This window comes from Opisthocomus hoazin, chromosome 2 (assembly GCF_030867145.1).
Source record: "Opisthocomus hoazin isolate bOpiHoa1 chromosome 2, bOpiHoa1.hap1, whole genome shotgun sequence".
Taxonomy (NCBI): Eukaryota; Metazoa; Chordata; class Aves; order Opisthocomiformes; family Opisthocomidae; genus Opisthocomus; species Opisthocomus hoazin.
Window position 1 is genome coordinate 72,284,356 of NC_134415.1, and position 27,917 is coordinate 72,312,272.

General features: G+C 42.8%; 1 protein-coding gene across 1 annotated transcript in view; it reads right to left on the reverse strand.

Moving 5' to 3' along the window:
* Positions 1-24,530, reverse strand: part of NKAIN2 (sodium/potassium transporting ATPase interacting 2) — a 589,780-nt gene extending 565,250 nt beyond the window's left edge. The window contains exon 1 of the mRNA XM_075414118.1: positions 24,406-24,530. Coding sequence (XP_075270233.1) covers positions 24,406-24,459 — 54 coding nt within the window. The 5' untranslated portion in view covers positions 24,460-24,530. The remainder of the gene's footprint in view (positions 1-24,405) is intronic.
* Between the last annotated feature and the right edge of the window lie 3,387 nt (positions 24,531-27,917).

Consider the following 27,917-nt stretch of genomic DNA (forward strand, 5'->3'; position numbering starts at 1 on the left):
AGTGACTCTGCAGACTCAACTAGCAACTAATAGGGTTTGAAAAGGAGGAATGTAGTGTCTTTTCTTTGTCTGCATGTGTAGCGTGTGCTTCCTTAATAAGAAGAATTGCAAACATTTTGATAAGAAAGTTAGGAGAAAAGGCACATGCAAATTTTAGAAAAATGTCAAGAGGCAGCCTCTGCAGATTTAATCTTCCGACCTTGTGATACACCATTAAGATATGCATTATGATATTGGCTTTAATCATATGATCACAGCTCTCTCAGCACATATTTCAAAAATGATGAAGACTAAAGGTAGGTGGAAAAAATTGCATTTAAAAAAACTAAGAGCAGAAATAATCAGAGTTCTGGATTATTGCTTCAGAAGTCTGTTATTCTTGTATCCTCATGTATCAAAACCTCTGCCTATTTTTTCAAGTCAGAATCTTGTCAGGGGGAAAAAAAAAGAAAAAAAAAAACAACCAACTTTGCACCTTCAGAGGAATTAAACCATGACAGTGGAACCCTGCATTAGCCTTTACAGCAAGCCAACAGCACTCGAATCTTCATTGACATTCACACAGCAGTGAAGCGCAAGGACCCGCACAGCATAAGGAGCCACAAAAGAAGGAAGGAGAGCTAAACTACACACTTGTCCAGGGGTGTAAATCTGTGCAGATATCCTGGGCCTGATATACTCCATTTCCTCTCTAGTGATAAAGAACTAGGATTCTCTACAGCATAGGCAAGAAAATAAAAACCACATTTATTTGGGCATGACTGATTTCACACCATATAAATAATCAGAATCTATCCAAAGCAATCCTCAGAAAAATCCCCTTAGCACTCTCTACATTTACAAATTTCTTCAGTGATGCTGTCTTCAAAAAAATGTCAGTTTATAGAATAAACATCCAGCTTTCAGTTCCAAAGTCTAAGTTTATTTGCAAAGTTAAGCACTTACCAATGACAAATTTGAAAGCCACCTTTGACAGAAGAGTAAACCTGAGGAATAACTTTTTTCCTCTTTTTGTCCTGTGTGTTCTGCCATTTTTCAAGCCAGAGATGTAATTTATACGTAAATTTTTCCCAAATACCACTTCAACCATTGAAAAAAATATATATTTTAAGAACAGTATATAATCATTACGTAAGAATATCTAAGTAATATCTGAAGTATACTGGTAATTGAAAAGAATACAGTAATGATCAATCATAACTTTTACAGTATGTGCTACATTTTCTAGGACACAGACAAAGAATAAGTGAAAAACTGAAAGTCTTTGAAGCTTAACATACGTGGTATTAGGTGAAGCAAAATAATGTAGGTAACAAAATTCATTCTACCAATTGCAACTTTTACATTCAGTTAAAACCTGAACACTATCCTCAAAGAGATTCCTTGAAAAAGATGGACTGAATACAGTCTGAAATAAAGCTGCTAACTCAGACTGAGTATTGCTACCAGTGTAGCTACTGGTTTGATCGCCATTGCTCTTGATTAAATGTGCCTGTATAAAATATTTTTCTAAAGTTAATACACTAGGCCAAATTCATGCATAGCTTAATGATGAGCATTTCCAAATATTTCTCTGAATTGGAAAACATGGGTGACTCAATTTGATTACTCTAACAATATTTATTTCTGAAGCCGCCTGAAAAATAAAATTGTATTAGCGTTGAAGAAAAAACTTCTCAGAAGAAAGTTTTGCATTTTGAAATCAGTTGAGCTGAACACGAAGCTGACACCATACTTTGGTACAATTATTTATTACTGCGTAATCAATGATGATGCAGCAACCTCAGCTTTCCTGTTTGTGTGAAATGCAGAGACTGTCATCTTCAAAATACTGCTACGAGTTAGCTGAGCTTTGAAGATGCAATGCACTGTACATATATAACAAGAGCCGGAGTGCTTGTGAACAGAAATCTATACTTTTCTGGACTGGCCCCGAGAGATTAGACTCTACAAGTCAGTAAAAACATCACATGGATGGTAGTAAAACAAAGCCATTTTATGCAGCCATAGAGCTTAGCGATAACAAGCTGGGACCCTTCAACAGATTTCTAAAATGAACAGGAACGATGACTTGTTCACTGGACCCTTTCTTAAAGGATCACCACTTTAAAGCTAAGCCACCTTTCTCAACTCTGTTTTCAATACCGCTAGCATCTGAAATTCCATCTCAGCAGGCATTATTACTGGCAGCAAACGATGCTCCTTAAGAAATTTTTCATATATATAAAAGCAGATCTTTAATACTTTATTGTTTGCCATAAATCTTCCACATTGTAGGCTGCAAAAGATGAGGCAACTTAAATGGCAAAGTAATAGAATTCTTTTGCTTTCCAACCAGTTCTTGGAATAGGTTTCAGAATTAAGGCAGAGACTCTCAATGGCCACCTAAGGAGATGGCACCAGTGATAACCACTTCCAGCCTATATTTATAGTCCACCAGGTGACTAGGAACACGGGAAAGTTTGTAACCTTCGATAATCTACCCAAACTTGCATACTATCACAACTACTCTGACAGCTTTGTCAGACGAGAATCTATGTCATCCGACATTTTTATATGGTGACTAGGAGAATGCAGTTGTAGTCTAACTTCAGTACTGCCATACAAATTAACAGGACAGACGTCCCCAGACACTGAAGATACTCAGTGTCTTCTGTCACCATAACTATTTTTGTATTCTTCAGACCCAGTGATAGTCACTGTCTACAATTTTTGTCATGACATGAAATGCAGTTATTCACAAAGTCTGTTCAGCTGGTCTTGTACCTGTGCTAGATAAACAGAAGGAAAATTTGCTTAAAATATAACAAAAATTAGACCTTAAGACTTTCTCAAATTAATTTTCCTCACACACAAATTCTAGCTACTAGTATTACTTATCCATGTTCCTTAAAGAAGGGATAACTTATACATGAGTAAACATTCCTATAAGGATATATTTTAAAGATACTGAGATAGCATCTGATACCATGCATATAATTGCCCATCTGTTTCTATAGATTACATTTAACTTAACATTTAATCACTTCCTATAGAAAAGGAAGCCAGTTAAATACATATGCTTTAAAACTTCAGTGGGAGATGGTATGGAAGAAAAAAGGGGGAAATGAAAAAGTAGTCAGGAAACTGCTATCTACTATATTTCTTCTTTTTTGACAATATTTACAGTTGCAAATATAGGTGAGTAACAGGGAAGTAAAAGCTAGAAGGCATTATGTTTAAAAGTAATCAAAACTGGAAAATATCCCTCATTGAGCTTTGTATTGCCAAATATAAGGAACAGTCTGAGCTTTATAAATGCCAAACATCATCATCTGATTAATTTTTATGCATATAATAAGAGAAATAAAAGATAGAAAAAAAGAAAATACAATAGAGAAGATTCAAGGAATTATAGCAAACAGCACATTTCCAATGAAGTAATCATACTTTTTACTACTAGCCGTCTGGATGAAAAACTGAGGCAAGACAGCAAAGCTTCTACGTTAATGTTTTTGCCAATGACAACAAAACTGTAATGGTGGCTACCAACAATTTCCTTGAATCACTTGGCTGATATACAGGTTTCATGGACTGTTACTCTCTGGCAATTGCAACAGAGCTCCCACAAGTGAAGGCTTTCAAAGCTTCAAGAAAGGCATTTGGATGTCCATTTTATATTTAAATGTTAACAGATTTGGGTGACTGAAAACAGAGGCAGCTTTCAAAAACTTGAGTCTTGCTTTCACAATCTCAGCATTGGTCTGCTGAAAGCACACTTGCTTGAACTGAAAGACACTGAAGACACGAAGAAACATCACTGACCGTTGATAAGCCCAGAAAGCACACCACCCATCTGACAGTACCAGAACTATATTTACAAAGACTTCAGGTCATAAAGAAACACATTTGAACTGTAAGTTTGGTTGTTTGGGGTTTTTTGGGGGGTTGATTGTTTATTTGGGTTTTTTGTGGTGGTGATGGTGGTGGTTTCTTTTCTTGTCTGGCAGATGGCAGGAAGATCATAGCAACAGTAATCAGATGGATATGCAACAAAAAAACCACAACACCCTTTTTTTCCCCTCTAGATTCAAAGGACAACGTAGCCAAAGAGGACAGATTCGGAGAACAGCAGCTCAATTCTGCCTGTGGGATACCAGGGATGTAAAACACAGGACAACAGTGAGCAAAAACTCCATTCCGCACAAGACATGGTCCAGGCACATTGAAAAGAGCATGTAGGAAAGATGACAAAAAAAATTACATAAAATAAAAAATTCTCAATTCAAACACTAGAGTATCTTCAGCTATTCTGGAAATTGCTTTAAGGAGCTATTCAGAGAAATAAAACAGCCACAGAGGGATACTCAAAGGGAAGAGACCACAATCTGGTGAAGAGTGTCAGCGCTCTGTATGCTGCCCTTGACCCCTACGCCTGGCATCCCATGTCTGAAGGTGGCTTTCGAACACAGCCTGTGGCAGGCTACGCATGCACAGTGCTGCTCTGCGGAGAGGGCGCAGAGCCAAGAGAATGAACAGAAGAGAGCAATGTTATGACAGTTATCAGGCTGCCCAGATTTGGACTTACTCAGAATTTCTTGTAGGCACAGAGAACTCTGAGTATGTTTTATGTTTTATGTTATTGTTGATACTGGCTTCAAGGTCTCACTGAATAAAATCAGACCATGACCAGTAACTTAGCAGAAGAAAGCAAGCTTAAGACATTTCCCTTGCAAGACTTTTTAGATAACTTCTAATGATGACAGAAACAACTGTATTTTAGCGTGCAAGAAAAAAAAAATATATAAAAATTATGTTTGATCCTTCTACCTTAGTCCTGCTTTCCCTCACAAAGCAACTTGGTGTTGCAATAAAAACAGTTTTTATAAGGAATTTTCTTAGGAGTTTAGTTAGTGTTTTTAACATGACCTTTTGTTCCACAAAGACGTACTTGTTTTGGGGCCTGAATCTAGCTTTTTGGTAACAGCGATGAGTCAAAATCCAGTTACCTAGAGCTGCAACTAAGCTTCAAACCACTTTACTAAAAAACAAATTAAGTAAGATCACTCCTGACAAGGAAAGCATCAAGAGTTAAGGCTTCAGATCCAGTTCCCATCAACTGAGGTCATGACTCTGGGCAAGTGACTGAGGTCATTTCTACCTAACTCATACCACACTAAACTAATTCCCAGTACAGGTCTGCTCTTAATAATGTTTATGCACCTGACAACTCTATCACAGAAAATGCATAGAGTAGTCCAAGAAGCTGAGCCCAGGTACATTTCTTTAAGGAACTGTTCTATTTCACATATATGGAGCTCAGGCTCTTTCTCCTTTCCCTGTCCTGTTCTTGGCCCAGACTGAAGATGAGATGGGTAGATGTTCCCATTGCTGCTGGGCTGCTAGCAAGGGTATTCTCTCTGAAGATGGGAAATCTCAACATGAGAAATGACGGCTCATCTCAAGATAAGAAATGATGGCTTCAGCCCTAGTCTGCTCAAGAGGTCAACGAATGGATGCAGTTTTCCTGTGTGCCCAAACCAAATCACTTACTATGTGAAAAAATGGGCAGCACTACCGCTACCACTACTCCTTCTCTTGACAGAAAGGAGAAGAAAGGACAGAAAGGACCGACCCTCCTCTTGGTACCAAAACAACGATCTCCCTGTCCGACTCCAGCACAGGCTGGCAAGCATGGATCCTAACCCCACACAGGCATCTAACATGGGCAGAGGGTGGACACCTAAACCAGATGGGAAGGAGAATGAGACACCTTCCCTGTCCTCAGCATGACCCCAGGAGTACTTCTGCCCACCCTGTTCACTGCAGAGAAACCAAGCAACTAGCATATGTTTGGAACTGCGGTGAGTCCATGGAATTAATTTAAACAGCTTTCACTATATTGACTATTTCTTAGCATACTAAGTAGTCAAAGCAGCAAAAGCATCTAGTCTTCAGGCCTGACTAGCAGCTAAGGTAAGCTAGAAGAGTAAGTACAGAAGAGCAAACTAAGGGAAAATGATTTAGCCTAGGCATGTCAATATCATACCAATAAAGCCTCGGGGGATTACAGTAATTACTTAAATTTTGAGCAGGATTTTTTTGTGGTGATTGATAAACTCCAGAAAACAAACACAGATATTTTTAGAGGAGTTCTAAAATCAAGGTAGGAAAAAGCAAAGTTAAAAGCTCACATCAGCAAGAATTAACCCCCCACAAAATCAAAATAACTCAAATTTTTATACATTCAGCAACTACAAAAGCATGTACTGCTTGACAAAAAATGAAAAGAAAAATGATTTTATGTTTTTGTAAGCTAAGTGAGTGACAAAGCAAGAAACAACAGGTTTCAGAAGTAGGAGAAACCTACAGACTACCACCTTGTCTTAGTCAAAAGGTCTGTCACTGTGGGCAGTCTTAAAAATACTACAGTTGCCCTACCATAATATATTCTTTCCCTTATCATGGGTCTTGTCTTATTAGTGTGGGCTTAGTTTTGCATTAAAAATCAATGTTTATATAATTTATGAATAAAAGCTTGTTTAACTGATGTTACCCACTGTCCTCAACTTACACTGATTTCTTTACCATAAAATCTGAGCTGAAGTTTGAATTTTAGTAGACTTTTTAAATCTATTTGATATAAACTACAGACTACGATGCAACTTTTATATTATGGAGCTAACCAAATTTTTAAGTTTTTTACAAAACAAACTTGAAGTGTGTGTGCTTGCTGCTAGAGGCATAAGCTAAAAATATGGCTTTTTTCACAGACACCACTCAAATGGCTCAGCTGACTTCTCTCTTAGGTGAGCAAGCCACGGTTGACTGTAAAGAACAGAAATGCAGGTTATTTCTCCATCAAAGGAAACATCAGTTCTGATGGTCAGCAATACTGCTTACTGGTATAACAAAGACATCCCTGTGTGCACAAGACAGTTTCTCTATACCCATTGTCTATACAGATTTCTCCATTCCCCAGGTCGCTGTTCTAAAGCCTCTAAAGAACAGCCAGAACCAACAAGATCCATGGTCAGCAGATCCAGCAGCAGACAGTCTCTATTCACTTCTGGAGTTTACACCCAGCTATGTGCTCCCAGCAGGGTCCTGGGTCTTGCCACTTCCACTCATTTCCCATGTTACTTTTTCTTCTCCTGTTTTTCTTCTCTTTCCTCCTTTTTCTCCCAAATTAGCAGTCTAGTATTGATAATAATAGTAGGAAGCAGCAGAATGAATGACCCTTCCCATTTAATTCAATGACATAAATATGAAACATCTATCATTGACTTAGCTTGTAGGTCTGCTAAAGACAAATTCACCTGTGACACACGCATCAAGATAAATTAATATCTTTTTCTAATATACTTCCATTAGTATCACATTTATCATCCATTCTTCTAAAGTCTTGAGTACCACCCATGCAGCGTAGGAGAAGATGACTCTCTTCAGTTCAACAGGATTCTATTTTAAAAACTCAGAGCACACACATTCAGAGCTATGACTTCAGTCATATTTTCTTAAGCTGCTGTCTCCTTTGTTGTAACACTGAGCTGAAAACGGATATGTAATCCATTGCTTACACGTACCCTCTATTCAACATATTGTTTAATACTGTGCCTAAGCTACATCTACTAATCTTTTTCCCAAGAAGCCCGGTTTTCCAACTCAAGCTGTAGAAGTACGCAAGTTTTACTTTGAAAGTCCCCAACTCTATAACATATTGAGTGTCACCATGTATGCACTGCAGCACACCTGCAGTACCTGACACATCACTGCTTTAAATATGAATTCAATGTCAAATGTGAAATCTTTACACATCACTGAGACATACTCATTTTTTTCCTGTTAAACACACATACATTTCCTGTACATGTATGCATATATTGAACAAATGTTTCAAACTAGCATGCTTCCTTCAATGCCTGTATCTCATCCGAACCATGAATCCTTGAAAATCTGTTATTCAATTCAACCTTTCAGAGTTCAGAGCAGTATAAAAAGAGGTTGGTCTAGGGGAAAGACATCCCTGTGAAATTAAATTCCCAAAAACCAAAATCAGTCCCGCCGGTGATGTATTTTCTTTCCCTTCTTGCCACTCCTCCATCCCCACATTTCGTGGTGGTTCTGCTACTACATCACAGACCAGTTCTTATTCTCCTAACTGCAATTTTTGAATTCAGTAATCCCTACTGTCATTCCATTCACTTACTGTCAATGAATTTTCTTCCACTACAGGTGCATTTCCCCAACGTGCGCAGTATTTTCTGGGAGCCTCTCTACCTCTTTTTCTGCTGTTTTGCTGCAATAGAACTGATATTCCCTCACATTTTTAACCACAGTTACCTATAGGAATAGAGATGATAGTCTATTGAAATGTAGGTGGATTTGTTTGGCTAGACATTGCCTTGCCATCAAACAGATCACTGACTAACTGCATCCAAGAAGATTCATTAAGGCTCACTGACATATGAAAGAATGAGAGAGAGTGATATCGTCCAGAAAGAATCCATGTTTACTAGTAACTACTTAGTAGGCAATTCTTGCTGCTTATATAGCTTAGTTTATAGCTATATAAGCAGTATTCCTCGTAGCAGCAGCAGGCGGCAAGATAATACATCAAATATCAACTAAGCAGTGGCTCCATCTACCTTTTGTCATTACCAAGACATTTCAAGGAAGATACAAGTAGGACGTGAGTAGTGAAGAGATATGAACAGTGACAAAAAGAGGGTATGAAAGAAAACTACTCTTGCATACTCCATTAGTGGCTGTCAGGTCTTGAAAAGCAGAGACTCAGTCACCATTATGAGGGTAAATAGTCCTTATAAGGGTGAATTTTATTGACTCTATTTTATAGCTTTCCTGTTTACAATTATATCCATCTTATTACATAGGCAAGCCTGAAGAAACAGCCTCTTTTGTTTCTTTTTCTTGATATATTGTACAGATCCATAAAGAAATGCTGTAATTTAATATATCTTGTTATGACAGTGTATGCATGTGCACGTGCATGTGTGTGTGGAGCATCTACCTTTCAACTCAGCTCTGCTTTTGACCTGGCTTGCTTCAGAAGCAGCACACTCTGTCATGCAGTGTATCTGCCAGGATAAAAGATAAGAGCTCCTGCAAAGGAGTCTTTTATTCTCCTGATCCTCTGTCAGCATGCCACCAAAAGGGACTAGGGCACTACAGCCGGGCCAGGCAAACCACAGGCTGCCTAATGAGGAGAGCTTGCCCGTGCTGTTGCACAACTCATTACAAAGACAAAAGTACAGAAAGCAAAGGGGGGGGGGGGGGGAGGGGAAGAGAAGAAAAAGAAAAAAGTAAAAACAGTTTTGTCCATATTTTGACCTACTGTACACTTAGCACAAAGAAGTATACACCAGATGTGCATGGGGCAGAGAGACCTTAGGAATTCTGTGTACTCTAGGCACCTAATTTAGGACCCGACATTCTGTGTTAGGTATGTAGAGACGCTGTTCTTCCACAGCATGATGTAGAGCACCTAAGTTAAGTTTGCTAAACACTAACAAAAAGCAGTGAAATTCCCCTGTAAGGGCACCTGCCTGCCTCCGCCATCTTGATAGACAGCGTAGGCGCTGAGGTACCTGGTGGGAAGTCCTCTCAGGTGCTTGTGTAGATGGGAAAGTATGGCAGCAAATAAAGAAAGAGGCACAGAAAATTACACAGATCTCCAATAACATGCACTAAAATACCTACTTTAAGATTATGCTAGCTGGCTAGTGAAAAAGCTTGTATTACTTCTGCAGTCACAGAGAGACTCTAAAGTAGACACAACAAGAAAGTGGCTATAGAAGAAAATAATTATATGATATTTTACAAATACGAGTACTCTTATTAGAAGACTTCATAGACAGATGTCTTCCCTAAGTGATTATTAAATGCCTGTGTGCTTTCCCTTTCCAAGGCAAACTTCCTTATGGTACCCCACTACTCTTGATGTGAGGTATCCAGCAAAGGCACTGTGGTGTAAAACATTCTTTTTCATGAAATTAGCATGCTAATAATGTCAAAGCAAGTACTTATATTCTTACGTTGTAGGAACTTTAACTGAGATAGGGGATTTTTGCTGAGCCACTCTCCATCATCTTTGAGAGGTCCTGGGGGACAGGACAGGTGCCCGAGGACTGGAGAAAGGCCAATGCCACTCCAATCTTCAAAAAGGGCAAGAAGGAGGACCCAGGGAACTACAGGCCAGCCAGCCTCACCTCCATCCTGGGAAAGGTGATGGAGCAGCTTATCCTGGAGGCCATCATCAAGCAAGTGGAAGAAAAGAAGGTTATCAGGAGTAGTCAGCATGGATTCACCAAGGGGAAATCATGCCTGACCAATCTAATAGCTTTCTACGATGACATGACTGGCTGGGTAGACGAAGGGAGAGCAGTGGATGTTGTCTACCTCAACTTCAGCAAGGCTTTCGACACAGTCTCCCATGATATCCTCCTGGGGAAGCTGAGGAAGTGTGGGCTGGATGAGTGGTCGGTGAAGTGGATTGAGAAGTGGCTGAATGGCAGAACTCAGAAGGTTGTCATCAGCGGCGCTGAGTCTAGTTGGAGGCTGGTAACTAGTGGTGTCCCTCAGGGGTCAGTACTGGGCCCAGTCTTGTTTAACTTCTTCATCAACGACCTGGATGAAGAGTTAGAATGCACCCTCAGCAAGTTTGCTGATGACATCAAACTAGGAGGAGTGGTAGACACACCGGAAGGCTGTGCTGCCATTCAGCGTGACCTGGATAGGCTGGAAAGTTGGGCAGAGAGGAACCAAAGGCAAATGCAGGGTCCTGCACCTGGGGAGGAACAACACCATGCATCAGTACAGGCTTGGGGTGGACCTGCTGGAGAGCAGCTCTGTGGAGAGGGACCTGGGTGTCCTGGTGGACGACAGGTTAACCATGAGCCAGCAGTGTGCCCTGGCTGCCAAGAAGGCCAATGGGATCCTGGGGTGCATGAAGAAGAGTGTGGCCAGTAGGACGAGGGAGGTGTCCAGTTCTGGGCTCCCCAGTTCAAGAAAGATGAAGAGCTACTGGAGAGAGTCCAGTGGAGGGCTACAAGGATGGTGAGGGGACTGGAACATCTCTCCTACGAGCAGAGGCTGAGGGAGCTGGGCTTGTTCAACCTGAAGAAGAGAAGGCTGCGAGGGGACCTAATAAATGCTTATAAATATCTGAAGGGTGGGTGTCAGGAGGATTGGGCCAAGCTCTTTTCAGTGGTGCCCAGCGACAGGACGAGGGGCAATGGGCACAAACTGAGGCACAGGAAGTTCCGTCTGAACATGAGGAAGAACTTCTTCCCTCTGAGGGTGACGGAGCACTGGAACAGGCTGCCCAGGGAGATTGTGGAGTCTTCTTCTCTGGAGATATTCAAGACCCGCCTGGACAAGGTCCTGTGCAGCCTGCTGTAGGTGACCCTGCTTCGGCAGGGGGGTTGGACTAGATGACCCACAGAGGTCCCTTCCAACCCCTACCATTCTGTGATTCTGTGATTTTCTAACCTACTTTTAACCAAAAATGGGGATGGTCTAAGATTCCTGAAATAATAATGTGGAGGCAAAGTGCGGAATGAAAATCTAGGCAGAGCAATGTAACAAAAGGAAGTGCCAATCAGAAATACTTATGTAAATTTGTAAAACTACTTTTCAGCTCACCATCATCTCCTGCTGAGGCATTTATTGATCAATATTCTGTCAAGTATAACATAATTCTAGAGATTTATTTTCTTTGTCCCTCACCTTAACCTAAGACCTGCTGAATTTCAACTGAAGTAAATAAATCATCTTTCCTTTTTGACCTTTTAAAAAAATATTCACTAAGCACATTTTATCTCTATCAAATTTGATGTTCTAAAGGGATTCAGGTGGCTGCATTAGCATACTGACCTTATACAAATTCTAGGATGGCTATGATGTTGAGCACAATACTTTTAGTAGAACTGCATAGTTACCCACCATCGCACACTGAATATTTGGGTCTAGGTTGAACCTTAGAGGCAGCAAAAGCCCGCACCGCTCTAGGAAAGATCTGAACAATTAGGAAGACAGAAATGGCAGGGACCACATCATTCATCAGGACAGACTCCTCAAACATGAAAGCAGACACTGTACACTCAAATTCTCCTAGAAGATTACCCATCCCTTCTGTCAGCCAGCGTGCCTCAGCACACTCCTCTCAACAAATTTCATATCTTGAAAGTAAATAGGGTAAAACCTCTAAGCTACAAGGCTCTGCTAAAGCAGAGCAGAGACAAACTGGTGCCAGAGTCTCAGTTCTCTGCATGAGTACAAGCCTTCTCCTCCACCTTCCTGCTGGATTATGTGGGTGAGAAATTGATGTAATTCACTGTGAAATCATTTTAATGCTAAAAGAATGTGGCCAACTCAGTGACCATCACTGCACTGTGGCAAGAACGGTGCCACCATGGCTCAGCACCCTGGATGCCACCATTCACAGCTTACATAGAGGATACTGAGTATGCACTCATCAGATCCCAACAACAGCTGGGCACTACCAACACAGGGAAGCATCTACGAGAGCAGACAAAATCTTGTCCTAAATTGTGCAGGTAGGTCTGGGGTGCAGCGATTAGAATCAAGTTCTCCTGAAATCTGGAGAGGTTAAAATGCAAGGTTTGCATCTCCCATATATTCCAGTTATGACAGCCATACCTTCCAAACTGCCTCAGAGAAGGCTGTTCTAAAGCACTCTTCTGGCACTTGTTGGCATCACTACTTTTCAGTTTTACAGAGATTTAAAATATCTCAGACAATTAAAAACTTTAGAAAATAATTTTTTAAAAAAGTTTACCACTGACTCTGATGCTATTCTGCATTTCTCTCTCAATAACCTGACCAGTCCAGCTGTAAGGGCAAATAAATGCCCCCACCTCCCCAGGCCATCTTTATTGGAAGTGTCCATACTTGCGCTGAACATCAGAGCAGCTAGGATCTTCAGTGACCTCAAACTGAAAGGTAACAGTGAACTTACTACAAATCTAAGTTTTCTAATTCATATGAAAACATACTAGCAGTGTGTCAAAAGCCAGCTATTTTTAAATGGTATAATCAGAAAATGAAATGTCAAATATTAACTGTTCAATCCATTCATCACTGTAGCTTTGTATAACTGTCTTGTCTTAAATTAGTAAAGAAACTGTCTGGCATAGATGCTGCAGTTTTAAGACTAATAGCTTTCACCTTCCAAAAAAAGTCAGGCCTTGTGCTCACCCAGAAATCCAATTAGTTACCCCAAATGCAGCACAACATCCAATTTAATCAAATTTTGAAAAGCAAACAAAAAACAGCAGCAAAAGAGAAACCTACACGAACATAGAGGCATGGGTTTACATACTCCAAGCCAGTCTGAGCTGCCCACTACGCAGGTATGAGCTGAGAGAAGCAAGTGCTTAAGGATGTACACACGCAACTCATTAAAAGAGCTAAAATGCCAAGAGGTGGTTCTCGAAAATACGTTCTTGGGTTTGGCATGGCCAACAAACCTTGTTCACTGCAAACGGTTTTCTCTGGCTGAGTTTACATTAGCTCTTATGCAGCACTGTGATGGCACTGAGCCACTTCTATATTCTTCTTTGTTCCAAACCAGTCCAGTTCTCAGCAGAATTGACAGCAGCCAGAACACCACTCTAGCACTGAGAAGCTTTGGAGAAATCTGCTGGTCACCCCTTTTTTAATCCTGCTGGAATTAGACAGACTGAGGAGTTACCATAAAACACAAGTTGGAAATATCCCCTGCGCACCAAACTTCCTTGTGGCTGCTTTAGGTTGGTGGGAACCTGAATATCTGACCTTCTAGTGAAGGCACTCAGCGTGATCTGAGAGACTCACCGCATTACAGATTCAGACAGTGCCTTTCTTACTCACCTGCTACAAGGGCCAAGTAATAATTTCTGGAAGCTCAAAGGCTCCTTAGAGCCACTGCACTCTGAACAAGCACGTGGACAGTCCCAGATTCATCACTGCTTCATTCTTGGTTTTACACCTGCGTTAATTAACTGAAACCATGAGAGCTCCGACATCCCCTGTCTGTGTAACACAGAGGAGGGTTACACTCATAACTTCTAGTATTGTCAGTGGTAGTTACATATATGTGCTGGGGAGAGAGGAGCAGCTGTTCTCTAATAAGGCACTAGTCACGACAAATATAATACTGGCATGGGACCCACATAATTGTCTTTATAAGCACACTGCAAACCAAGAATGATTGCAAATGCCAGGAACCAGGAAAAAACCCAACATTCTTCCCCCACTCTTTTTATTTCAATTCGCAAAGAACAGCACATTTCTGCAGCAAATAGAGCTTACTAAACCAGATGCCTTTTGTTATTGTCCTTATGCCTATCTGTGATATTATACAACAGATACCACTTTATCGGTGTCCATAAATAACTTTTATTATGCATCTGAAAAAGCACAGTTTAGCACGATGCAGAACAGACACCATCTCTTCCAGCAGTTGAGGCCAACAACTTTCTTCTGTACCTGCCATTATGACCCTACCCCTGGGTGATGGCATTTGCTTAAAAAAAGAAAGAAAGAAAAAAAACTGAACTAGACAGCAGCTCCTCTAAATATTCTGAGAGGCCGCCAGCACCAGAAACAGGCATTACTACGTATATTGCTGAATGCTGCATCCAGCTTCTTGTGGTTTTCCCTCCGCAAGCACCAAATCTACTGCCAGCTCTGCACTCAGGAAAGCTAGTCTGATAAAATCCAAGACAATGAACTCTGTTTTCAGGATACACTGAAGCCCACGTCTTATGTTAACACTACCAGTGCCATCATCTGGCTTGTTACCAGCTGCTGTCTCTGCCTGTGATTGCTACTAGTGTTAAAGAAAAGAAAACATAACTGGCCTCAAGGGTATGAGATGGGTGTGGCCAAGAATTTAAATTTTTAAAAAAGAAAGAAAAAAGGGAGAATCAACTTTTAATGGCAAAAATAACATCCATATTTTCCATTCCTTTTTTTCAGACAAGCCTCTTAATCTTTTGCATTCTTCTAGCTGCAAATGTTTTCATTTGTTTCACTGTCATTCACTCTGCCAATTCGAACAGTGATGTAATGACATATGACTGGTTGATATTCAGCACCTTTGTCACTGGTGGGTGGCTCAAGAGCACAATGACCGGTATCTTGAGTTTAATGTATTTGTGGCTTTGTGAAGGCAGCAATGACACACAACGGGCTTTTTTCTCCTTTTGTTTCTGTGCTCTGTAACAGAACTGCCTGCCACAGAGACTGCGACCAGAGGATAATGAAAAATGCTGGGCCATTGTTGGTCATGGCAAAAATCTGCAAACTTCACATTTTGTTTAATTATTGAAGAATGGCTTTTCAAAGATCCATGCATTGTTCTAAAGAGACATCGTAGCATCTATTTTCCTTTCCTCACAAAAGCTTTTTATCTTCAAATGAGAAGAATATACTTGTTGAGGGCCAATTAGTAGACTGTCTATCAAGAAGTTTAAAGGAATTTTTAATTAGTAAATTGACCCATGGTGTGAGTCACCTGGAAAGGAATTACATCATTTCCTAAGACAGTTAAGCTTTCTTACACAAATATTAGTCAGTACCTTAGATTCAAGGTCCTCTATCACTTTATACTATCTTGTTCTTGTAGACCAATTTCACTCACTACTGTGGGATCACTCAGAGAGACAGTAACTGCTATTTAAGATGAACAGGGGCAGCCCTAAGATCCTTGTTCTAGGCCTCTAGCATGACTTCCATTCATCCAGAAGAAATTTTATGCAACACTCATTTATATTATGCCTAAATTACAAAAAAAAAAAAAAAATCATAATTTCGCAGTCTATCTTCTCTTCTTTAGTGCAAAGATACCATCAAAGATAGGCAGGCTTAACTATATAATGAAGTAAATAAAGGCACGTGCAGAAAGGCTGAAGTTTCATTCCCAACTGTGCAGCAACTCAAAGATCCCTATATAGTCAATGGGAAGTGGCAACCACCTCCAGAAGGTGGTTCAGAGCCTATTCATCACATGTTTAAATAAGATAGCATGAATCTGTCTCCCACCATCTGCAAATGGTCCTGAATTTTTGCCTTCTGAAAGGTGATGGGATATATAAAAATGACAGGCATCATCATTTCGACATGCCTTTCAGAAATAATAGAACTAACCTCATATGCTGCCTTCTGTACAAAATTCTACTAATGCGAATTCCTTCATAAGAAAAGAAGGGTGAGGAAACCAGAACTCAATCTGTTATGGTATGCATATAGGATACAACAGACTTTTCCTATTCCCATTCATATAACTGGTAACTTGCCAGTTGCATGTAACTAGTGACTTGCCACTACAGATGCAGCCTAACATCCCAACTGAGACAAAAGAAAAATCCGAAAAAAACCTCAAACCTCAACGTTAGAGAGCTATTACTGCAAACAGCATAGGAAATTCTGAGATTAATTTATGTTGTATAAATGGTACTTTTACTGATTTTAGCAATATCAGCACAATAATCCACATTTCTTATACACATTACATCATTACATAGGCAGAAGAGAAGCAAGTTTGTGTATAAAACATAAATCTGAGCATCAAATGAAAGACATTTTCAAGGTATCCAGATATATGCAAACATTTAAGAAGGAATCAGCAGAGCCCTAAACTGATAAACATTTCTCATAAGTTATGTATGAATTAAAATCAAGTTTTTATTAAAAATGCATAAGTATGATCTGTGGTGAATAGAACTATTAGCTATGCGTGTTTACTTTTTAGCGAAAACAGAAATTGGTAATTATTCTTGTAAATGTCATTTGTATCAGAGGGTTATAGAATGATAAAATGCTGAAACAATTCTCAGATGCCATCCAGCTGGTACATCTACTTCTGGGGAGAGGGGATAAAACAACAAACTGTGAAACGTTTATTTGCCACAGGGGCAAGAAAATGTCAATTCAACTATTGTGTCCATTCTACTTTACAAGTCAGGTAGCACTCAACAGCCCCTCTCTTTCACTCACCATAATAAAATAATAAATGAAGATTAATCTCAATGACAATAAACTATTTGATGCTTTCAAATTACTGTGTTTTCAGTGTACTCTTTATGATCACACATTATTTACCGCGATCCCTGTCTTCCTTACTCCTGTTGGAAGCAACAGAAAAATCACCCAAAACCCAAAGTGAGCATAAATTGGTTTTATCCGTTTGATTTTAGTATACATTTTTTAAGGGATCTTAAGGGACGTAGGCACAAAAGCGGACGTTGCTCTGCTCTGGTGAAACCAAGCTCCTTCGTTTCCTTCTGTATTCAACGAAGAGACAAATACCTTTCCAAAACAGCATTTCTCAATCTGTAGATCACAGTCATCCTTAAAATCAAAAAGTCCTCAGTAAAATGACTAGTGAAAATCCAGTGGGGAGGAAAATGTAAGTACTGTGGGTGGCAAAACAGCACACAATGGGTCTGTGATTTCTTCTTACCCTGCCCCTCCCAAAAAGCCTACTTAAGCTGAAGGACCGCTTTACTTAAGACACTACTCTAAAGAATAGTTCAGGGCAAGAAACAACCTTGGGCCCTCTGACCTGCCCCATGAAGGAGTCCACCTTCTGGCCACAGAGGAGCCTAGAGACATTAAACTGATTTAGTCAGATTATCAATACCCTTACCCCCACCCAAATATGAAAATATTCACTATTGTTATTCTCTGCTAAATGTCACTTAAATATGGAACCGTAAGTAAACCTTGTAGAAATTCAAGATTCCTGGCACACCTTTTCTTATAAACTGTCATTGGGCATAGCTGTCAGCTCCAGCGTTGTACACCTGGGATAATCTCTTGAGCTCAGTGGAACCATGGGACCAAAAAAGGCATTTTGGAGCATATGGGGATATCCAGGTAGTTCACTGGGCACTGACATCAGCCTCAGAGCAGGCACTGGCTGAATCTCACCAGTCCCTCAGCCCAGGAAGCTCCTCAAAACTTCTTGCTAGCTGAAATTAGATTGTTGCAACCCATGTCATCAGATGCACCAGGACATCGAGAAGACCTTAAACGGATTTAGATTATTTAGTGGAACAAGTCACAAAGTACTTGTTTACAAACTTTACATGCTACACTTGCATTGTATACACGCCCACAGCTCAGCCTTGGACAGTAAAGTCACTAACAACTCAAAACATTATGTTTCTGCTTTAATCATTCTGCAACAGAGCCTGCTCCTTTCTGTGACTACAGAATGAGAGATTTCTCTCCACTGACTACAGAGAGTTTTTTGTGTCTTTTAAAAATGCTTACTCAATGCTTTTTGTAAAGAAACAGGAAAAGAAATTAAAAAAAAAACCCACCCTGCTGCTCATCATTTAAGATGCTGGCCCAAATCTCTGTCAATATGAAATTAATTCCTACTGCCAAAGATTTGCCTCATGGCTATACAAGCAGAGTACCTTCACTAGATATTCTAGGTCCCTGTATTCAGGCAGTTTATTCAACTCCTCTTCTCTCAATCTATTTAAACCTTTTCCTCCTACCCATCATCACCATGTCTTTATGTTGAGTCTGCTCACTGAACACTGAAGAAGTTCGGTTTCAAAAAGCAGTGAATTAAACTCGCTATTCAGCTGGTCTGAAATCTTTTACCCCTGTAACTTAAAATAACATACTCTGCTTTTCTTGCAGTGCACGACTGGTTATTCACAATTATTATTCATTCATACATCTATGAAAAACAATACTGTACTATTCATAGTGAATGTCAAGCCACTAAAATTAAATGTCATAATGGACTGTTACCTCTGACATCCATTTTTTGTGTGCATCACTATTTTTGACTTGAAGTGATCAGAAAAAAAACAGTTTGGTTATGAATCCTTGGTATTTTATGTCAAAAACAGAATAGAAAAAGAGTGTTTACTTTTCTACCAAGGTCTCACTTAAACCTAAAAAGGTTGCTACATATTTCTTTCCTAGCAACAAAAGATGTTAGCTCTCTGAATTCATGATCAAGTCCTTATTTTATATATTCCCAGCAACAGCCCAAAATCTACTCCTTGGTATCATACAATAGCTTTCAAACATACATCTGCTGAAAGTCTGCTATTCACAGGACTGTTTCCTTTTCATTGCTCCTAGGATCACAATGTTTTTGGATACAATGAAACTAAGACTTTCACTTTCTTTCCTATCAAAATTGAAACAAAACAAGAAGCAGAATTTTACAGAAGGTACAGACACAAGATGCTTACGTAGTCACACTTTCAAAGGCAGTACTTACATTTAAGTACTATACAAAACACAGAATCCAATTCTCTCTACTCTTTCTAGATTGATAAGCCTACAGATCTACAAGCTAAGGGAGGTAACAGCATCACTTTTCATTCCGCATGGAAAGCCTGCTTCTTTAATTCCCCTTTTGCTAGAAGAAAACATAGGAACATGTACATGTCATCAGAATTTTCCATCGCAGACACTCCACTCCTAAAGCCGGTGTTGAAAACCATTGGCAACAATGACAATGAAACACAAAACACACAGAAAAAGAAAAAACAATCCTCCTCAAAACCCAGCAATTAAAAGCAAACACAAAAATTTCACTACTGCTTCCCTATAGCAAAAATGAAAAAAATAAACTTGCTATGTACACTGGTTTTGTGGTTTGGTGTGCTATTGGAAAGAACCCTGATGATATGCATGGTAAAAGAGCCTACATTAACAAAAAGATGTTCTTTATTACATAAAACTGCAGAGTAGCTAATCCTAGGGACTATCTGGTGTGAATGCCTTCGTTTTGCTCTCAGAGGCACCTCAGCTCTAACCTGGCAATCTTCACTCCCCGAAGGTCCACAGACAAGTCAACCTGCAAACTGTTAAAACATGCGTTTTTCCAAAAGTGAGGATATTCATGGTATTAAACTGTATTAAACCTTATAGGCAGATTTGTGATTAGACTGGAACTTGCCACAATCACCATTCCTGAAGTGTTTAAATGAGCATAAGAACGTTTGCTGTTCATGTTTAAAAAAGGCAAACCAAAACTTTACAGGACTGATCACCAAGGCAGACTTTTTCCTCTAAGAACCAAGCCCTGTTCTCTGTAGTTACACGCATCGCTGTTTTATAGTGCATGTGAGAATTGGAAGAGAACAGGCACACCTGATAAAAGATTGAGGAGTGTCCATACAGAGTATGGGCATCTCTCATGACATCAGAAGAAGTTACAGAAAACATACAGCAGATACTACTTCCCAGTTTGCACGTAATTCTTTTCCTGGGCTTGAGTGATTCCACCACTTCATTTGCCGCAGATCAAATACGTGCCTTCACAGGCAACAAGGTAATTAAATACGTGTTTATGGACATTGGTATCAGATAAATATAGAAATTACCTCAGCCAATACAGTTTTTTAAATTAAGTATTTGAGTTTTCTCTTCATTCACATTATTCATTTGTTGAAAAGCACAGAACAAGGACCTTTCCAAACAAGCTGTTAGTGTTTCGATCATTTTTTTCATTAGCTCAAACCAAAGATAAAGATTTGGCCTATGTTAGCAAAAGCAACCAAACGCGGGTGCCTTTGTCGTTTGGCTTGGCCACAACAACACGCCTCGGACAGAGGCTTCAGCCAGAACTGTAACTGGAAGAGGTCACACAGATACAGCCAGGCTGTGTGTTGGTGTGCTTATGCCCCAAATAGCGAGGTGTTGGTGAGGAAAAAAAGAGACTGCAAATGTCACAAATCAATGCCTGTGAAAGACGACGATTTTCAGAAACACGGGAGTTTTTACCCATCATAATACATGCTTCTTTAGAGCATCAGACTGAATACCCCAGAATCACTAGCTAAGACTTGGTATATATGCAGCTTGTTTACAAATTTTATATAGTTTTTAATACTTAGCTGGAATATCTGAACTGTATTACATTTTACTTTAAAAAAAAAGAAGAGAACAGACAAAATGTACAACAAGAATGATACAAATAAATTGAGATGGAAACAGAGAAGGCAGTGTAAAGGCTGAATTATCTGCCATCTAATTAGCTTTGGGAGTGTGCCTATCTTTGCCTGATGGATAGAAACAATAAGGCAATGATTTCTGGAGACTTCAAGTTTCCTTATGAAATGTTGTCCTTTCTCATCACTGCACTTGGGAAGACAGCTTCTAAGCTGAAAACATGCAGTACTTTTTACTGTTTTGCCACTGCTCTGAGCTTTCCCAAGCAGCAATAGAGGACACATAAAAAGTTTCAAACTGGCTTCCATGGGGCTCCTGAAGCCTTCCAGAAAGCACTGAACCAGCAATAATCTTGGCAGTTTCACCTTTGCTGCTCTTGCTGTTAAAAAGTCTAAGCAACAAGATATTAGTGTTACTGATGTAAGCTATTAATAGATAAGGAGACACCCAAAAATAAAAGAGGTTTAAAGGACAAAATGCAATAGCAGAGAATTCTTTCAGTGCAACCAGGACAGTTGACATACAACAAAAAACACCAGAGCCTCTATGCCCGGGGTTCTCTTCAGAAGGACAGAGGAAGGACAGAGAAGACCAAAATTAATATCTTAAAAAAAATTAAAAGATACTTTGAGATAATTAGCTTTGTATACAGAAAGCAATGCCTTGTTCCTAGCATCAGCAAAATTAGCTCTTACTTGCTGTTAATTCTTCTCATTGGCTACAAATGCAGAGGAAAATAAGCTGTCAAAGGTTGTTTTCCATAGTACAAATGAGAGCACAAATAGGAAGGTATATGTATGTTAATAAGCAGGGGAGCAATGATCAGTATGCCCTTGAAAGCAGATTCCTTAAGCTTTCTGATAATCTCATGGTACAGTGTATTGCCTTAGCTGTAAGCATTTAAAATGCATTTACGAAAATAATTCTGCTTGCACAGGGTCTCTGAAGTTGATGTAGCTCTACTTCTGCACCAGTATTTGAAACATTCACCTCTTTCGGCTCATTCACAGACACCTACATCATCCATATATATACTATATGCAACAGCTTCTCTATTGAACTGCAGTATTCCTCAATATTATTTATTGTACGGTGCCCACAAAGACCAATTAGACCACCACAGCCCAGCTTTGCAGAGATGGAAAAAAATATTTTCATTAAAAAAAGCAGGAAAAACCCCTCTTTTACAAAAAGCTTTCATCAGATAAAAGTATATTTTCTACTTCAAACAAGACCATTTTAAAACTGAAACCCAGGTATCAATAGTAAAAAATCTTCACATTAAAAGTTTTGTGCACTTTGTTTTCAAGTATGGTGATCATTGTAGAAATGCTTTCCATGCCCATCTTCTCAGACCAGGTAATTTCTTCATCCTTTGTTTCTGATTTGCATCTGCATTAATGTGGCTGCTAATCTGAGGATGAATCTTGACAGCACTTGCTCCTCGAAAGGCTACCCTTTACCTATAAAGTAGTGACAACTCATCAGTCACCCATAGGCCTACTTAGGAGAGTTAAGTCTCCTTGACTTAAAACTCATGACCTGTTCCCATCTGATGGTACTTGGCACATGAAGGAACATGGCAAGTGATTTTAATGAAGTGCAAAGAGATAATTTTTTCCATTCCTAGCTACTTTTTCTCATGTAAATGATTATTCCCGCTTTGAACCTGTCTAAATATCATTGCACAGGCCAAGTGCGACGCAGAGTTTTGCACTGCTGCTAGCACATCGTTTTCTTGCTCAGGAGAAATTTCCAAGTTTGCTTTCAGTTTACAAAAATTATGTTAAAAGTTCACTGAAACTGACACATTCCTATGGGCATTTCTGATGATGTTTTTACTACAAGTTTTGTATGTATTTCTGTCACCATGAGTTAGCAAAATGTTGTCTTTTACAGACTTTCAAAACAATAATACTTTAACATCTTAGCACATTCCATAGTCATCATAGCCTCCTGTTTGTTGAATGCATTTAAAAACAATCCACCTTTTATCTGTAAGAGGTACAATTTAAACCATTTCTCGCTTCCTTTGCAGAAAAAAAAAAAAAAAAAAAAGAAAAAAGGAAAGTATGCCTCAGATTTAGTATGGATCTGAAGAACTTCAGTGATTAATTTTATGTTTCCAAATTGCTGGAAAAGGTTACATTCCTACCATTCCACTGAAGATTCACTACTTCTATTCAAGATTCTTTTTTTAGACAGTGTGCATGAATAAATCACGTCTGATAAGTTACATCCAGATACAAAGCATCGGATAACTTATGTGGAGAACAGCATACACCAATAAAATGTTTTCCAGACTACAAAAGGATTAAGGCTTGATTACAACCGATAGCAAAACCACAGGCATTTTGAATTTCTGATCTGCTACCACACCTTCCTTTTTCCACTTACTGTTTTATTGATTTTGGTCCCTGAAATCTACCAGGTTTTTTCTTCTGTAGTTAGTTCCCTCAGTACCTGTCCTCAGGAGAGGAGCTGGCCACAACGCAGGTTGCCATTGACACCGACTAACACTTTCTCAGCAAAACTATTCAGCAAGAGGCAGAGGGATGGAGTAACACGGATTATTTCCTGCCTGCTATAAGGTTAACTGCTTAACAAAGGTGCTTCCAGCACCTGTTCTGCCGGCACACGAGCACTTGGTCTAATGACAACGAGAAATGGGGCACATTCCACCGGTAGGTCTTCAGCTGCGTGTCACTGCACCCCAGCCCACAGGGATCCTATACACCATGTATCTGATCTGACAACAATAAAATACTCCATGTAGATCTTACAGGAAGAGACATTTCTTTAGTTTCTTAACTTTAAACCCAGCCACTTTTAAAGCGCCACGACACAGTTGCACAGCCTAACCGTCTTCCTAAGCAGATCTGTTTTCAGGCGGTCTCTTTGTTATTGTACCTCACTTTTTAAACTCAGCCTAGTTCGGCAGGCAGCTGAGCTTACAAGTGCTGCCACACGTCTGCTCTATAGGTGAGTACAAATACATAATTGCTTTAGTTCTGTAACAACGTCATGATACGATGTTAACATACACTGGCCAATAAGTCGGGGCGGGGGGGGGAGGGAAGACACACATCTGGGGAAGGAAGAGCTCAGGACAACAACTTCACCCACCCTCGCACACCTCGCACCTGCACCGCAAACTGCTCCCGCGCGACGCGCCACCCCCCATCTCCGCGCCCCGCCGGCCAAACGCCGCCCGGCCGAGGGCACCAGGCAGCGGGCACCGGCCTGAGCCAGCGCTCGGGAAAACCCACCCAGCTCCTCAACTCCTCCGCAGCCCCCCCGGCAAAGCCTCCGACAAACTACCTGTAACGCAGCCCGCACCCCGGCCCTGCCGCCCCGCGCCGCGCCCCCTCTGCCGCCGCTGCCCCCCCCCCCGGGCAGCGCGGAGCCGCCCCGCGCCCCCTCCCTTCCCCCCCCCCCCCCCCCAGGGCCGCCCCCGCCGCCACTCACCAGCTGCGCGCCGCACACCGCCACCAGCGTGCACCGGCCGCTGCAATAGCCCATGGCTCCCGGCACCCCGCGCCGCCGTCCCGCGCCGCGCCCGCTCAGGCGGCGGGAGAGCACCGCCCGGCCGCCGCCCGCCTCCCGCCTGCCGCCGCCGGCGCGCCCCGGCCCGGGACCCGCATGGGGGCGCGCCCGCCGCCCGCCCTAGCCGCGGCCGCAGCGCCCGCCGCCTCGGAGGCCGCCGGCAGCGGGGCCGGCCGCCCCCGCGGAGGGCGGCGGCGCCGGGGGGAGGGCGGTGGCAGGTGCCTGCAGGAGCAGCCGCGCTCTGCCGCGCAGCCCCAGAGGCATCTGGGCTTCAAAGTTTGCCCCCTCAACTCCGCTCGCAAACCATCCGGGCTCGCCGCCGTCTGCGGCGGGGGGAGGCGGGGGGGAGGAGGGAGGGAGGGACGGGGAGGCGAGGCGAGGCGAGGCAGGCGGCGGTGCTGAGCTCAGTTCACGCTCGGAGAGCGGCTTCCCTCCAGCCCACGGCACAGCCGCTCCCCCGCCCTCCCTCCTCCTCCTCCTCCCGGCAGGGCCGAGGCAGCCCCAGCAGTGGAAACCCCTCGTTGGGGGCTCCCCCGCGGGCGGGCGCGGCGCGGCGCAGCGGCGGGGCCGGGCGGCCGCCGCTTTGTCTGCGAGGGCGCGGCGCGGGGTGCCTTCACCCTCCCGGGCGCCTTTGTCTCGGCGGGACGCCCCTCCCGGGGCTCCCCCGCGCCGCGCCCAGCCGGCGCCCGCCTCACCCCCGCGGCCGCCCACGCACAGCCCCTCCGCCGCTGGGGTTGGGGGGGGGGGGGGGGGGCAAGGTCGCGGAGCGCGGCCCGTCGGCGGGGCAGAGCGCGGCCCGAAGAGCCGCCGCGGCCCCGGCCCCGGCCCCGGCCCCGGCCCCGCGGCGGGGCGCGCTGCTGCCGCCTGCCGGGCCGCGGCCGGCGGTGCAGGGGGAAGCCGCCCCCGCCGGCTCGGCCTCCGCGGCTGCTGCCGCCGCTGCGGCCGGCACCGGGGAGAGCTCCCGGAGACCTCCGGGGACCCGGCGGCCCCCACCCTGCCCGCCGCACCGGTCTCCGTCCCTCGCAAACCAGAGGGCAGGGGCGCGGGGCAGATCAGGAGGGGATGACTCGGAGGACGGGGAGGGATGCGGAGCAGAGGCCGGGAGCTGCTGGGCGAGGGCAGGAAAAGAAGGACAAGACCGAGCAAACGTCGAAAAAATATTAATTGGCTTCAAGGAACTGATTTGCTCGCCATTGCGATGAGGAATGTTTGCACTTGGTGGCATGGTCCAGCCTTTCTCTGCTATCAAAAGCATCCAGAATACATAAAGTTGGTGGGAAATGGTGTGTCAAGTTCTGGTGTGTCAGTCTGCTTCCCAAGGCTCTTACTTGCTGTGTCATCAGCAACGGTCTTGACATTGCATTCGGACCAGGTCACTTTTCTGCTGAGCCGCCCATTATGCCCATTAACAGCAGCAGTTTTAGCAGTGACATCAACAATTATGTGCTGGAGGATCATTACTAGGTTTTCTGAGTGCGTGTGGATGGTTTTTTTTTCAGCACAAATATTCTGTGAAACTGGAAGCTCTCTGGGCTCTTAGAACCCCATGTAGCTTGTCTCTCACTTTCCAAGCGGGTTTGTCAAAATGGGTGGCAGGCTGTCAAACGAACAGCTATGATTCCTCAAATGCCGTGTAACACAACAAGGGCTCCACAGGGGAGCAAAGCACACACAAAGGTGACACTGGTTGTCCTCTACTCCATAAGGACATCCTTCTGATTGTCAGCGTCTGTGCTACCAGAAACAGTATTGACCTGCCAAATCACTGGTCGTGCAGAGAACCGAACACCACAGACCCATTCACTTCAGGGCCTAAGGAGGCAACAGCTGGGGAGAGCCGTATCTGACAACAAAAAGCTGTGGAGACGCTGAGGCTCAGAGACGGCAGAGACGTCCAGCAAGTGGCAGAGAACAGCTCAGGTACCTCTGGGTTCAAATGGTCTTTGCTGACTTCTTCAGCACGCCATCCAAGCATTTTGCAGAAAGGAAACTCGTGTGCAGGTAGATATTAGCTGGCATTATGGCCGCTTGAGATTGAGACTGGAACTAGACAAGACGTAGCCGCAGCGCCTGCAGTGGCTGTATAATTACTTCTGCCTCTTTCCAGGAGTGTTATCCTGTGTGTACGGATCGCTCGTCGTACAGGGAATCCTGCCCGACTGAGCAGTCTGAGTGGCCGAAAGGCAATGGAAAGCACTTTTTTATTTACTCGCAGCGACTGTCTCCTGGTAAAACTGGCAAAAAGTGGGTGTGCCTGATAACCTGAGACTGGGAGCTGGGAAGCTAACATGAGAAGGTGCAGCTTATTTAGACTCTTGAGAGGAAGCTAACACCAGTGCTGTCTGGGCGTTCATAACTGAACTGGTTGTTTATTACAGTGGGAGGTTTCCTAAGGAAGACGCAGGCATTAGTGACAGAGTCCAAAAGGGTGATCTCCATGGACTCCTATAGCTTCCCAGAGCTCCCTGATCCTTTCCTTTTCTCAGCACCTCCTCCCATAGCTTTGCTTTTTGGTGAGAATGTCTTCTCCTGAGCTTCAAAGCAAATGTGTTTCTTTCTGCTACTGTTCTCCCCTTCCCCCTGGTCTACGGCTTACCTTTCCACGCAAGCTGCCTTTCTCCATGTCACTCATATCCATTCAACCTCTCCTTCCTTTGTGCTTCTCTGGTTGCCTGTGCCCCATTTTCCACCAGCCTTTTTTACGCTGTCCCACAACACCAGATGCTGCTCCATACCTGGCGTGTGGGCTGTGTTTTGTCCTGTCTCTGCTTTTGGCCAGAGCTGCTTGGTGAGGGCCCTCTTAGGAGCAGAAAAAGGCCCCAGCAGAGGCAGATGAAGTCCAAGAAGTCAGCTGTGCGAACTGCCCTGTTCCCTGACCTTTGTCTGAGCTCTGGTGCTGCCTCTGTCGCTGTTTCCATCTGCTGCTGTCTCCAGTCTTTCTCCTTTTCTGAGCATGAACCTTCCCAAAAGACGAGGTTTGGAGAGAAAGGTATTCCTCCATCTCTGTTAAATCTTGTCGACAGCAGTGACATTAAGATCCTCTGTGAGAGTTCCCAGCCATAACCCACCGTCGAGGTGTCAAAGCGGATTCCTCCTCCCTGTAGCCAACAGACTCATTGCAGTCAGGCTGGCTGCGGGCTTGCCTTTGCTTGCTCTGCGCTATTAAAGAAGCTACAAATTATATATTGGGAGGGAAAAATAAAGATTGTGGTATGATTATGCAGAGCAGGCGGGGAAGGATGACTAAGCACTGCCCCTGAATGAGACTGCTCCCTGAGCACTCGAAGTGAGCCACGGGAAAACCAGATTCAGCTCTCGTTAGGTCAAACGCGTAGGGCCTTTCCCAGGCCAGCCTAAGCCTGTTCTTGGGGTCCGCAGCTTCAGCGTGCGGCGAGATCAGCTGTGTACATACAGTGATGTTGTTTTGTAGGTTC